Raw genomic sequence first — 15,388 nt, 5'->3', positions numbered from 1 at the left:
GGTATGTCAAACCGGTCCTACGAGGGCCGAGATCATCACACATTTTTGATACAGCTCAAATGAATTGATGGGTCTGAATCAGGAAAGGTGTGGTCCATCAGGTAGAACACAGTCCTCTCTTTCTGAGTCCATCCTAAACACTGGCATGGATCTGGCCCTCCAGGCCTGGAGTTTGACACGTGTGCTGTAGGTAGTGGACCAAAGCAGTTACCTCTACATCAACATTAGGTGAACTTTCTCTTGGGTCGTAGTCATATAGTGCAACCATCCTTCTTGTGGACACCGAATGCTGCCTTCCACTTCGCCTGTTTCGCTCTGTGACAATCATAAAATATTTCATGTACTTCATTTGTAAATCAGCTCTACCACAATTAACTATATCTCATGATCAAACCAACAAGCTGGACAAAAGACCAACGGAGTGGACAAAGAAGCTGAAATGAACAGTGATGACAGTTTTCTGTGACACATCTTCTCTAACCCTCATCTTAAATAAATGCCTCTTCAATAGATGGTCCCTTGAGCATGACTTAAACAATGGCATCTGTTTATGTATCAGCACAAACTTACTGCTTTGTGTGCCATTTTGTTCCTCAAGTTGCATCATGTTTAAAATGATTACTGTTTATTCATAGATAATCGGCTATAGACAAGTTTTGACTTGGCTCTTGCCATTGCACAATTAGACCTTGGCATCCTTTATTGCTTTTATGTTTGATTTGTTTTATTTATTTATTTTTTTCATTTTTGTTATAATCATGAGAATCCATTTATCTCAAAAGTGCAAATGCTTTAATCATTCAGTAGATAATTTTTGATAATATTTCTTGAGCCTAGTTCATTACTTCAAATTTTACACAACTGAAATTCTAGATTCTGTGTTGTTATTTAATGCAGAACTATCACTGCTGTAAGGCAGATTTAAATTGTTTAGAAAACCCTTTTACATTTTAAACTGATGCTTAAACCACCAAGGAAACAACAGTAGAAAAGGGAGTGGTTTTGTCACAATAGTTAACCTCTTAATGACAACAAACACTGTATTCCCAAACTATTTGCTTATACCCAAACCAGATGAGTCAGCATTGGTCTGCTCTTCTAGTCAAAACTGACGACAAACATTTTGAAAGTAAGCTTTTGGTGGTCATCAGTGTTAATTCAAAATACAATGGTTTATAAAGAGTGTAGAGAGTATGTTACCATCATACGCCTGTCATTATTAATCCCCATCCTCTCTCCACTCAGTAGCTCAGCAAAGAAAGGTGGTTACCGTTCGCTCGCCAAGTATAAGTCATGAGCAAGAAAAGAAAAAAAAATAACCTAATTGGATTAAAGTAGAATTCCACATTCCCTTCTGCATTATATGAGCAGTGTGTGGTTGTGTCACACTGTTTAAACTGTGTGTATGGGGGTGGGGGGTGGAGGCCACGACAGACGGGGTTAACTCACCTGTGATGCCATCTTTCGCCGTTGCACTCCAAGAAGCTCTCCAACTTCCCCACACTTCCTCCTTAACTACCAGCACTAACTCTGTCAAGGTGGAAGTGTTAAGAAGATGAAGAGAGGTGTGGAGTGCATCAGCGAGAGGAAGCAATACAGGTATGGTAACCCTTCTTCCACAGCCTGGTACACCCTTGGACAGTTTTGCATTTTGTTAAACTGTCCTCACTAATCCTTATTTTGGATGCTTTTATTAAAAGTTTCCCAAATGTTCCCAATCCCTTGCAGTGTTGATCTGCTCTCAGTAGGCAGTACTACCTCCTCTCAGTAGGCAGTATTACCAGGGCATAGCTCACAACTATGACTATTTTGGAAGCAAACCAGCTCTGGCTGCTTTAACCTGCTAGTCTCTCTCTTTTTAGCCTGCAGTAGAGATCAGTACAAAGGTAGCCACTAACGGTCTAATTTCCAGCGAAAAATCATTTGAGCGATCAGAAATTCTGATCAGATTGGTTGTAAATAATCTTAGTTGATGGGCACAATCGATTATGAACGATTATAAAAGTAGTCGCCTGATTGGATTTTCATCAAAACAAAATTTGAATTTTCTTGTTGGTTATGATAGATAGGAAGCAAAGATTGGTTCGTTGATGGTGTAATGAACGATTTTTCTTCCGATCAGAATTATCTGATCGCTCAAACGGTTTTTCGCTAGAAATTTTATTGTTAGTGGCCATGGTAGTGTATGTTAAATTGTTAGTTAGTGTATACTAAAAAGTGGCTGCTTTATGCTACTTTGTATGACTAGATTCTAAATCATGAATGGTGCTTATCTTGAAATGTTAATATTAATCAAGGATTAGAGATGGAAGGACAGACCAGAATGATACTAAAAATGTGTTTTTTGTTCATACATTCGTCATTGCTTGCCTGACTAGAAATGTGAAAGAAAGTAACTGGGGGTGTGGTTCAGTCATCTCTTTTGCCCAAATGTGTTTGATTTACAAACTGACCCTCTTTCTATTTTCAGAAAGTTGGGCTGTAAGTTAAAGAAAAGTGTGTGTGTGTGTGTGTGTGTGCGTGCGTGGTTTTTTTTAGAGCAAAGATGAAATGCAGGGTTATATTCCACTTTAATGTGTGTGGATGGTGGCCAGGACCGCTAGGAAGTCAGTGGTGAAGCATCCCAGAAATATTACTGGGGGTTACTACAGATTTTTTTTGTTTTTGTCCAGAGTAATATTTTAACAGAAAACAATGACTGTAGACTCCTTACTAGCCAAAACTCATCCATGTACAGCCATAGCCAAATTATTCATCTTTCACAGACATGAAAGTATATTTAGGGCTATGTTTTGAAGGATGGGTTCCCTTATTTATTTTCGTCCACACTTAAAATGATAGTATAGCGGTTTTACTAAGGTACTTACAGTGGATAAAAAAAAGGGATTTGAACTATTTAAAAACAAAGGCGATTTAAACATTTTTTTCTTAGGAAGAAGGAGAGTATACACTGTACAATGAGGTCGTTTAGATTTAGAGATACTGTGCTACATTTATGAAAAAAAACTTGTTTTAGTTTTTTTGTTGCTTTAAGTATAGTTTTTTGTTTTGTTTTGCTGTGAATATGTACTGTATATTCTGGCATATAAGACTACTTTTTAATCCTTGAAAATCTTCTGAAAAGTACGAGGTCGTCTTATACGCCGGGAGTCATTGATATCGGGAGATACGCCCTATCCTGTTACCGACTCTCAGATCTCGCTCCTGAGGACTATAGTGAAGTGGTGCAGGCACACATGTGCGAGTTCAGAGAGGCAGAGAAGGAGGTAAATAGGATACAAGGGTGGGCCAGAAGGGTGAAAGAGGCGTGTTATATGGTCACAGCGTGATCTATTCTTCCTTACCGCTCTGATAAACAGGGAGACAGGGAGAACTGACCAATCCGCTTAGAGAGGGAAAGTTTACCAATCCAACCAGTCAATCACCTATATACTGGATACCACATACAGTACAGCACCGTTATCTGTTCATACATGGCAACAGTATGTGATGTTTTTTTTCTATTTTTATTTGGTGTGTGTTGGAAGAGGGGTAGTCTTATACGGCGAGTATATCCCAATCTCTATATTTTAATTGGAAAAGTTGGGGGTTGTCTTATATGTCCAGTCATCTTATACGCCGGAATATTCGGTAAATCATTTGAATACTGATTGAAATCCCCCCTACCTGCTCAATAAATACCTTTGAAATATATAAAAAAAAAAAGAAGAGAAAGAAACAAAGCCATATTTGTCTTGGAACAAAAATCCAATTCAGGTGAAAATGATCAAGAATATTAAAGTAATTACACTCTAAACTGATGCAATATAAAAAGGCAAAGCTTCCATTACTCAGAAGTGGAAGAGGATAATAGAGGCACCTCTCAATGTGATAGTATAGTTATATTAGGGTAAATAAGGAAATAGTTATTTGAACAGGATACATTTGCAAAAAGTAATCTGCTACAAAATTCAGTTAAAAGTCAGCTTTTTAAGCAATATTAGGTTTGTCCCTGCTAAAGCAATGCATTGTATTTAGTCAGTGAAGAGGAAGTAGTATTTCCTTTATTTCCGCTTTGTCACACATCCCAGCAAATATTGTTCAGTACTAAACTACATCTTTCAGCAAACATAGTGCTGCTCTCCTACTTTTAGGAGGCACAGATAGACAATTATTGTGTATATAACATTATTATATACACTATAATGCATAATAATATCTATAATTGTAACATGTTTTACAGATAATCCATTAAAAGGCATTGAAGTTATAGAGCACTAGGGTATATTATTATATTTTATATAGCATTATTATTTTCTGTTGCACTGAAATATACGTTTTGTTCTGTACGGTTCTGTATGGCTGATATTGTGGTGAAACCCCTCCCACATTGTGATGTCAGCACCTAGGTCCTGACAGTTTCCTGTCTGTGAGCCTTGTTGCATTGTGGGAAATAACAGCTGTTTCCAACTGCCAAACAAATAGTATTTCCCTCTGAGCATATGTATATCTATAAAAACCAATCTTTAAGCCTAATGCATTTTTAGGGGGTGTGGTTATAGATAATGGCAGTTGGTGCTGAATTTTTTTTTTCACGTCTGCAAGTAGTAAAAATGATTATGTGCTGGCTAATTGTGGATCAAACAATATGAATAAATTACATGGTGAAAACAATAATTTCTTGATATTTCTATTTTTTGAACTCTTCACTTTGCAATGTACTGATTTATTTTCCCCCCCTTTTCACTATAGTTCCTCTTTAAAGTGAACCCCTGGACTAAATATCTACTCAAATACATAAAACTGCGCTGATAATAAAATACGGGGTTTCAATGGTGGTGCGCTGCTCTACATACAGATAAAAGTCCCAACATTCAGCCAATAGCTGCACACTTAGATACTGCTAAACAAGTGTTTCTCTTTTTCATGTAGGTCAATCCCACAATACAAATAATGCAGAGTCCTTCCTAAATGACATCCAGGATACAGTGACCAATTCTTGCGGAAAATCACCTCCACCACACCCCAAGCAGTGGGAACTCACCGCATACAAATGACCCTCTATTAGATGGGTCTCCAGCGCTTATGGGGTCATCTGGCCGCCCCCTGCCACTCGAGGAATCTCCTCCACTGTTGTCACTTTGGAGCTCCCATAGCGTAAAATTGTAAAAACACTTTAATTTCAAACGAAATGCAAACTTACAAAAACGTGTCCGTTGTTTAAGGCACAGAGTTTTTGTGGGCTCTACCCCAATCGTGGGCCACCGGGTCGGCTTAGCTGCGCTGGTCGTTTGGCCTCCCAGCGCAGCTAAGCCGACCCGGTGGCCCACGATTGGGGTACATCCCACAAAAACTCTGTGCCTTAAACAACGGACACATTTGTAAGTTTGCATTTCGTTTAAAATTAAAGTGTTTTTACAATTTTACGCTATGGGAGCTCCGGTTATGTTTTTTTTTGAGGTGTATTGATACTGCAGCAAAGTGACAACAGTGGAGGAGATTCCTCGAGTGGCAGGGGGTGGCCAGATGACCCCATAGGCGCTGGAGACCCATCTAATAGAGGGTCATTTGTATGCGGTGAGTTCCCACTGCTTGGGGTGTGGTGGAGGTGATTTTCCGCAAGAATTGGTCACTGTATCCTGGATGTCATTTAGGAAGGACATTATTTGTATTGTGGGATTGACCTACATGAAAAAGAGAGACACTTGTTTAGCAGTATCTAAGTGCGCAGCTATTGGCTGAATATTGGGACTAAATATCTACTCAGCAGAACTGAAAAAGCTTGGTGTTTCTTTAACAGTTTCACAGCATCAGAACTTTGTTTTTCTTACCAAAGCATCATTTTTAGCTGCATTTTTAGCTAAGCTCCACCCATCAAAGAAAACTGCCCAGGCTTTTTTTTCCCTGATGCTGTGCAAAATATGATGGGATTTCCTATGTTGTTATTCACGTTGCCTAGCAACTGGGAGGGGTGATCAGCACACAGGACAGTTGGAACTGTGTCTCATGCTCCCTGTCACCTCCTTTCAACCAAAAAGATGGCTGCCCTCATGAAATCACAAACATTTGCCTGTTCTTTTAAAACAGGGTGGGTAAGAGATTATATTACCTATCTCTTTCAATTAACATAACTAATGTAACTTAATGACAGTATGTTTGTTTAGGCTAAAGTTCCTCTTTAACTTTAGCAGTAAGGGAATTACTGACAGCTAGCTATTCTGCAAGCAGCAGACTGGTTTACACCGTTTTGGACTTTTATTTTATACTAGAGAATCATCATATGATGCCTTATAAAAAAAAGAAAAAGGATGTTCAAACTGCAAATTTTTCAAAAAGACAGTTCTGTAGTTGCACCTTTGAATGTTTGATTGCACGAAGGAGTGTTTTGCAGGATTTAGGATCCCTTCACCTTTACTGTGCTGTCAGCAAGTAGTCACTTACAGTTACAGCTCCAAAGATGATTATCTACCAACACCTATGGGGCTTGATTCACTAAGACAAATAGCATGCATTATCCGAGTTAACGCCTTATCATAAATAACATGCCTTATTGGAGATAACATTCCTTATCCGAGTTAACACACCTTATCAGAGATAACACGCCTTATCAAAGTTAACATGCCTTATCAGAGTAGCATAGCGAGTGCTACAAACCCGCTGGGGCTCAGGGCAGGACGAGTGGAGCTCTCGTCTTTGCCAATTAGCAGGCATAAAGGTGGGAATACACTGGTCGATTTGCCATCAGATTCGACCAACAGATAGATCCCTCTTTGATCGAATCAGAGAGGGATTGTATGGCTGCATTTACTGCAAACAGATTTTGAATCAATTTCAGCATGAAACCGATCACAATCTGTGGAGCTGCCTCCCTCCCCCTCCCCCCCCCCCCGCATACATTACCTGCTCCGGCCGGTGCGACTCCCCCAGTCTCCACTGTCTTCTTCTCTGCGCTGGGCTCTGGGTTCTGGCTGGCTTCACATAACTTCCTGTCCAGGGGAAGTTTAAACAGTAGAGGGCGCTCTACTGTTTAAACTTCCTGCCGGGACAGGAAGAAGTGAAGCTGGAGCCCGGAGCGGAGAAGAAGACAGCGGAGACCGGGGGAGTCGCGTCGGCTGGAGCAGGTAATGTATTGCCGCTGTATTGCGTCGGTCGTCGGGCATTCGAACACCGCTATCGATGCACTCCCGACCCGCCGGCGATCAAGAAAAATCTTCCGCACAGACGCATCGACGGGAATTGACGGGAACGATTGATTTCAGACAGAGATCGATCGTTCTGTCAGCGTTTGCGTGGAGATTTTACAGCAGATTTGATCTAAGTGATCGAATCTGCTGTATATCGGTGGGAAAATCATTAGGTGTATGGGCCCCTTTAAGTTTGTAGCACTCGCTATGCTACTCTGATAAGGTGTGTTAACTTTGACAAGGCGTGTTATCTCTGATAAGGCGTGTTAACTCGGATAAGGCAGGCTATTTGTCTTCCATTACAAAAATATGTTGCACCATAATACGCAAATATATTGTGCATGAAAGGTTCTACACTCATTCAGACAACAAAAAGGGTTTGGTATGTGTGACGCTAAACAATGTCACAGTCTAATATTATTACATACAAAAGTATTCAACTTTTACATAAAGAGTACAAAGTCCTTGTCAAGGAAAAGAGTTTACACTTGTGAGCGATGGGGCCTAATTTGCAATGAGCTCAACATGGCATGTGTAGATCTTATTCAATCTTTTACATCAATGTTTCCTTGAAACAATAAAAAAAATAAAAACTTCAGACTTCTATGAATAGGGATCCATTTACTTGAATATATTGTTGATCTTACAATATCCTTGCACTTGGGATTGTTCAGAATAATTATATTGGAAGCACAGTAGCTTGCTCCTACCAGTACTTAGGATGAAGAATGTGCATTTAGATGAACATTTGAAAAAGTGTACATGTAGTAAAAGTGCCTGGAAAACTGGGTGAGGGGATTGCAGCTAGGAGAATATCGGTAAATTATGCCCTAACCTAACCCTACTGTCACACAGGACTGTCCCTTGACCAATGCCTAAACCTAAGACTCCCTCTGGTGGTGCATAACCTTAATACCCCCCTTCCCCCCCAACACACACACCTTTACTGCAGTTATTTATAGCCACAATTTCCGGGTTCCCAATATTCCGTCTATTGCCACTAATCACCACTCCACTCAAAAGGTGCCGCAAAGTGGGGTTCAATGGAAAGAAGGACTACCGCTATTTATAGCTGCAATTTCCAGGCATCCAACATTCCAATTATTTTATCAGGTGCCTCCATGCACCCAAATTCCCCCCACCCTAACTGCAGCTTTTATTATTGCAGCCTATGGTGGCACCCTTTAAACGTTATCCCAATCAGTAGCCGATACCCCCTACCCATGAGAAATCTTGTCCTTTTCACAAAGGGATCATCAGGGGGCTCTGTATGGCTGATATTGTGATGAAACCCCTCCCACAGTGTGATGTCAGGATCATAGTTCTGACATCACACTGTGGGAGCCTTGTTGAATTGTGGGCAATAACAGCTGCTTCCAACTGCCAAAAAAGCAAGCAGCAGCTACTTCCACTGACATCACCTGCATGCAGTAAACATTTGGCAATGTTATAAATGTCCAGGAAAGATTTTACAATGGGCAAACATTGACTAAATCATTTATACATAATTATTGTAAAAATGAAGCAATTTTTTTACATTATTTTCACTGGAGTTCCTCTTTAAGTTTGATCATACCAGAATATGCTGGGGCTTTCAGAAATATTATGTAGACTTTATGCTATACAGCAGTTTTAATCTCCTGAGCCATACTGCTGTCAAGTGCCAGTTGGTGGCTCCTCCTAAACCACCCTTATTTAAAAGGAACCAGAGGTGAGAGACCTATGGAAGCTGCCATATTTCCTTTTAAACACTAGGTGCCTGGCATTTCTTGTCAGATGTGTCATAGACATCTGATCTGCATGCTTATCCAGGGTTTATGGCTTAAAGCAGGTATGTCAAACCGGTCCTACGAGGGCCGAGATCATCACACATTTTTGATACAGCTCAAATGAATTGATGGGTCTGAATCAGGAAAGGTGTGGTCCATCAGGTAGAACATATTCCTCTCTTTCTGAATCCATCCTAAACACTGGCATGGATCTGGCCCTCCAGGCCTGGAGTTTGACACGTGTGGCTTAAAGCCTTAAGGCTCATACACACATCAGACTATAGTCTTTGGAAAATGAAAGATCACAGACCAATCTTACCACCCTTCATGTAGTATGAGAGCCATACTCTACACAGTCTTTTCTATGGAGCTGAACTCCACATCAGAAAAAAATATTTGCAAGATGCTGCACACACAGATGCTGTACAGACACAAAAGATCAGTATGTGCAAAAGATCTGTTCCTGCCAAAAATCTATTCCTGCAAATTGCAATGATAGTCTATGAGATCTGCAGATCATCATACACACATGATTTAACTGACATTCATCTGCAGATCAAGCAATCATCCGCAGATCTGAAAATCCATCCTGGTGGATCTGATCTGCAAATGAATGTCAGTTAAATCATGTGTGTATGATGATCTGCAGATCTCAGAGACTATCATTGCAATTTGCAGGAATGGATTTTTGGCAGGAACAGATCTTTTGCAGCTACAGATCTTTTGTGTCTGTACAGCATCTGTGTGTGCAGCATCTTGCAAAGATTTCTGTCTGATGGGGAGTTCAGCTCCATAGAATAGACTGTGTAGGCATGGCTCTCATACTACATGAAGGGTGGTAAGATTGGTCTGTGATCTTTCATTTTCCAAAGACTATAGTCTGATGTGTGTATGCACCTTTAGAGGTGGAGGATCAGTAGAACAGCCAGGTAATGTGCATTATTTAAATGGAAATAAACATGTCAGCCTCCATGTTCCTCTCGCCTCGGGTTCCCTTCAAGAACAGTATTACTGGCTGAGTAATGTAACTATTGTATTACTGGACTAACAGTTTTCTGTTCAAAATTTGTGCCACAACACCAAGCAGGCGATGGTATCGCTTGCCCAGCCATATAAGAAAAAATAACTTTTGGCGACTGGCATTTCTTACCTGAATTCAATTGAAGAGTAAACAGCAAGGTCAAAAACATTTTTAGAGCACCTTAAGAGAGATTGAAAGCTCATAAAACGATACTGTCACAACATTATTTGGTTCCCTTACAAGTTCATAGACTGGGAGACAGAAATTCAGCACCATTGCTAAACTCTCCAGCTATAGACCTCTAACAAACATTTGTGTTAGGGACATGATCCGAAGATGGCAAAGAATCCTAAGGTGAGGACTACAAGCATCACTAGCCCTTGAAAATCTCTCTATGCCTATGGGGTGTTTGCAATAATCTGCAGTAAGCAGAATTACGTGTGTAAAGTCTTACTGTACGATGAGTAGAGCAGAATGCAATACATCACACGCAATGCATTACGCTCTACTCATTGTGCCGTAAGCCTTAATGCACTTAATTCTGCTTAACAGTTTATTGCAAAGAGTCCACCATATTAACATGCAATTACCACAAATGTAATTGCCACAGGTGATTACCATACTCTATGTAAAAAAAACTAAAACATGTCTAGGTCATCTACTGTAACAATACTCTGGGAAATCTGAAGCAAAATCTTCTCTATAACTATAATATCAATTCAGCACATTTCAGCAAAAGAATGACTCAAAGGAATTTGTTTCATTTCAGCATCCCTTTACTGATCATACTTAATATTATAATATTTTTTTGCTTGTTATGTGCTTATGAGGTTTTATATAGATAAAGTGAGATAATTCATAGTACGATGTTGTGAGCTACTCCCTTTGTCCTACCATCAAAAGCTTATTCCAGGTGTGAGCCATGATAGAGATATTCATGGACACTGCTGGGATATTAAAAGGCTTAGGGCATTCTTGGGCACCAAAGGAGCAGGCACAGTTTATGGGGCATATAGTGCACCTCGGCAACTTGTGAGCATGGCCATGTTGAGTAGTTAGCGTCGTCAACTGTCGGGAGCAGTGTAAAAGTTAGGAATAATATTTTACACTAGTCTACAAGAAGAAGAAGAAGATTAAATTTCTTAACATGGGATTATCTCATGTGTCACTTCATACAAATTACCTTTCCATTGAGTATACAGCCTAAGGCCTCTTTCACAGTGCGACGTTAAAGTTGTACGTTAGAAAATGTTCCAACGCAGACTAACGCACAGCAATGCAAAGTCTGTGCGACATTCACAGTGCACACGTTGTGTTGTCAGTAACGTGTAGCAATATTTAGAAAGTGCTGCATGCTGTGCATTTAGCAGTACATTTGCTGCGTTATGCGTGTTGCACATGCTCAGTAATGTTTTTATTTTTTTTTTAAATGTAACGCATGCGCCGTTTTCGTTCCATCAGTATGTGATGAAAACGGCGCTCCAAGAGACACATAACATAGTACAAAATAATGTCCAATTTTATAACGTACATGCGTTGCGTTAGGGGCACGTTGTGCGACTTTAACGTTGCATCAAACGCACCATCCCACTGTGAAAGAGGCCTAAAGAAACCAATCTCACATCACCCAAGTATTACTAACTATTTGACATCCTTCTTCTTATCTCTTTTTTTATTCTGTTTTTTTTCTGGATTACTTCCTTATGTTCCAATTGGTTTGCCTTTTCCAATATACACCCCTTGCCTGCTTTCTATGCTCTCTTGCTCTCATCTTTCTCCATCCTTATGTGTCTTTTTTAGTGTCTGTACCTCCTGCTGTCCTTCTCCTTTGTCTTTTCACCTCTTCCTGTTTGTTCCCTAAAGCTCTACAAACATCATTCTCCCCCAACTGTGGTAATTCTTTGTTCCCAATTCCTTTCCTCTTCCTGTTGTCACTGGTGTTCTACTAACTTGTCCAAGCATCTCCTGTTCTCCCTATTGTCATTCCCTCTCCCACTAAGTGCCATCCTCTTCTCTTTCCCTATTTTTTTCCTGATATCTACCTGCTCCTGATTATCATGCTTATCTCTCTATCCCTTTGCTATTCCCATTTTTAATCACCAAATTAGCATTCTCCTCTTGTAACTACTGCTCCTTCCATGATATCCTCCTCCTGTCCCCTTTCATTTTCTTCTTCTGTGTCACCCCATTTTCCCTTAATGTGTTTCCTCTTCTCACACGGTTTTTCTTCTACTGATATCCTACTCTTTGTAATCTTTTTTTACCCTTCACCCTTCCTGCTCTGGGGTCTCCTCTTCTCCCCTTATTTTGTTTTCTACTGATACCCCCCCACACACCCTTGCGTCTTCCATCTCCTTTCCCATTCATTACTCCCTTGTGGTTAATTACTGTTCTGGGGAGCTGCAAGTGTCCCTATAGAGCAAGAATACACTGTGATGCCCCTATCCTCTTCAAACAGGTGGCTAACAAATTTTGGTGACATTCAACCCCTGTTTTCTGTCCCAGACATCTATTATGATTTAAAAGGTTGCCCCCCCATTTTTATGGTGCATGTTACATGTTTTTAACATTTCTCTTTTCTGTTTAACCCGTAGGATCACTGTGCCTCCACGACCAGACACCGACAGGATTTGACAAGCCGGACACCGCTCTATTACACAGCTGTTTATCCCCCGCCTTTTGTATGCTAAATTTCTCTAAACATGTATCCAGTTGGTGTAATACCTGGTCCCACCATTGGGATAGGGGGCGCTTGCCTCCCATACTGTGGCTGGCAATTGCTGGCCCCATGTGGATGGCAGTGCCTGTTCCCAATGGAGGGGAACCGGAAGTGACGTACTGACGCCGCGGTAGGAAGCCGCGTGACGTCATCGACGTCAATGGGCCGGCCCACGGTGTCTGGCGTGGATGCAGGCGAGTGTAGAGTACCATTTAACCGGCGGGCGTACATGTGAACGGTGCAGCACCACCTGGGGACGATCTCTTACCCTTTGAGAAAGATTAGACGAAACAGCGCTGTCAGGGTAATTTATTTTGCTGATCTGGTCAATCATTAGAGCTCTTTCACTGCTGCTAGCAGCCTATTTGTTTGATCTGCCTTGGGCGGAAGCATTGTATCTTATTACTAGCAGCTGTTTATCTCTGTGCATTTCATTGATTGTCATGTATATCTCCTGCTGTGTTAGCTGATTGTCATGCATGTATGATTCCATTGTTTGGGCCATTCTTTGTCACACAGAGCCCACTGTGTATTGTCTTATTAGCCATTTCTTTGCATGTAAAAGCCATCTTTTTGTATGCAAATTCTTTTTTACAATATAAACAAATATAAGCATCACTACTGCTTGGAGTGCCGGTTATTTTCTATGTATATTAACAAATTTTGGTGACCCAGCAGATGAACGCCCATCGTACAACAATTCTGAGTTCCAAAACTATAGAGTATTGAAAGTATGTTCTGTGGATCTGAAGCAGCCCATTCAAGTAAGACTTAGGAAAACAGATCAGAAATGAGGCAGTTCCATGTATAGGTAACCACATAGCAACTGTGCATGTCTAATTAGCAGTTGATTAAAGTTTGTTTACCAGACACAAGGGTTTACCGAATTTTCCATTATTTGCCTTGATCATTGAAGCCAATAACAACATGACCTTGCTAAATTTTGTTGGCTATTTTTCTATGATGATTGTCAGATCTCATGCATGGAAACACTCAAAATATTTCTTAGGGTTCACTAGTTTTTTTTCCCAATCAAGTCATGGTAGCTCCGGACTAATAGGTGGCTATAACACCATGAAATTTTCCTAGAAATGATGCAAGCTTGAAGGACAAAACGTGCTTGTTAGTCAACTTACAAGAAACATAGTATGTTTACACAGGTCATATCAGCTAGCGTATTAACTGAAGAAATTAGGGTTTCTTAGCACAGACCTCGTTTAGACTTTCTGGATCTGCGGTGTACAGAGCGAGAGCTCTCTTTGAAACGTTCACAGTTGACTTCAGGAAAGGAATGCATATAAATAAAAGAAGAGGAGAACATATGAAGCTATTCAGAGTTCTAATGTCAACCTAGAAACGCTCATTTTGGATAGTGAATGTGGCTGATTTATGTTTTTTTTTTTTCCTAAACAAACTGAAAAAGAATTAATAATTTACAAATTCACAGAAAAATTACCAAAACACACGTACAGTAGTAATAATCACCATCTAACAAATGTGCTTTGAAATGTTTCACAAATTTGTCTGAGTAAAAAGCTCTAGTAAAAATGTAAAACTTTACTCAATTCAGTTTCTTTTTCTCCTTTTTATTATCGTTAGTTTTTTGTTTTGAGCACAGTAACGTTTTCCATTTTTGTTTTTTTTAGAAAGTTTGGAGAAGAAAATCAGATGCTATGATCAGATGCAAAAACCTACAAGGTAGGCATCACAAATCAAGAGGTTATCACTAACTGCTGACAACACTGAGAATATACTGTTGAGGAATGTAGAATCAGGAAGAAGGCCACAGCTCTGGCCAAGAAGGAGGCCACAGCTCACCCAAGTCATCTCTCTTCCATCTTGGTTTGTGTTATAAAAGGATCTGGTCAGCACTATCCCTGAAGTACGCACTACTAATTCCAAATAAAAGGGATACATAACATATGTAGAAACCAAGAGCCCCTGAAAGTGTTCCAATTTAGGAGAATGCATCAAAAAAGGTGAAGCACCATATAAAAAAAGGTTACACAGGGTTTAAGAAAATATATTACCTACCAATTTTTTCCACTGGAGTATTTAATGGCAAAAATCCTTGTTTGAGGAGCTGATCCATCATTTCCTCATCATCAGCCTGAATTTCAGAGACCATATTGCAGGGGATAAAGCCAGATCGCCCACAACTTTCACCACGGTAAAAACCATCAGAGTCTTTGTCCCCATAAACCTGCAGGTAAGTTGCTTTAGTCAAGTAGGGTACAATGTTTTCCTAAAGACTAATTTAAGAAAACAGATAAACTATGCATTTTTTTCTCCATGTGTGTTTTAATAGCCTGTTTACGAACAAATCATTAGAGGACTTGTTTTAATTGTTTTGCAGAATGACAAAAAGAGGGCGGTGGGATAAAACAGTTAAGGAAAAACATTTATCAAATAATGGTCTATAAAGCTCAACAAATCAGAAAAGTGACAATCAAATAACATATAAAATAAGATGACTAAAATGGAACAATTGGGGTGGTTGTGAGGAAGGAACGAGGGGTGATATACTGCCTTTATAGTTGTGTTTTACCTGCTTGAGTTTGGAACTTTTCCACTGTTTATACATGTATTGCAGTACTTAGCTTTGTCTGCATATAAAAAAGAAAGCTTCACTTTTACAGAGAAAAAGTTTGGCTCTGTGTATTGCTAGAATTAAAGGACACTTGAACTGAGAGGTATATGGAGGCTGCCATATTTG

The 15,388-nt window shown here is 40.0% G+C and overlaps 1 protein-coding gene across 19 annotated transcripts in view; it reads right to left on the bottom strand.

Annotated features, from left to right (window-relative positions):
• The window catches only part of RIMBP2 (RIMS binding protein 2), a 591,563-nt gene that overhangs the window by 44,209 nt on the left and 531,966 nt on the right, over positions 1-15,388 (bottom strand). For 13 of the 19 annotated variants that reach the window (XM_068243476.1, XM_068243541.1, XM_068243461.1 and 10 more), the window contains 3 exons: positions 14,707-14,875; positions 13,885-13,950; positions 212-315 (listed from right to left, as the gene is read on the bottom strand). In XM_068243476.1, the coding sequence (XP_068099577.1) occupies positions 212-315; positions 13,885-13,950; positions 14,707-14,875 (339 nt within the window). The remainder of the gene's footprint in view (positions 1-211; positions 316-13,884; positions 13,951-14,706; positions 14,876-15,388) is intronic. The other 6 variants (XM_068243495.1, XM_068243532.1, XM_068243619.1 and 3 more) reach the window with 1 other exon arrangement.

This window comes from Hyperolius riggenbachi, chromosome 1, assembly GCF_040937935.1.
Source record: "Hyperolius riggenbachi isolate aHypRig1 chromosome 1, aHypRig1.pri, whole genome shotgun sequence".
Classification (NCBI taxonomy): Eukaryota; Metazoa; Chordata; class Amphibia; order Anura; family Hyperoliidae; genus Hyperolius; species Hyperolius riggenbachi.
Note: the sequence above shows the minus strand (reverse complement) of the source record. Positions and strands in the feature narration are given on the sequence as shown.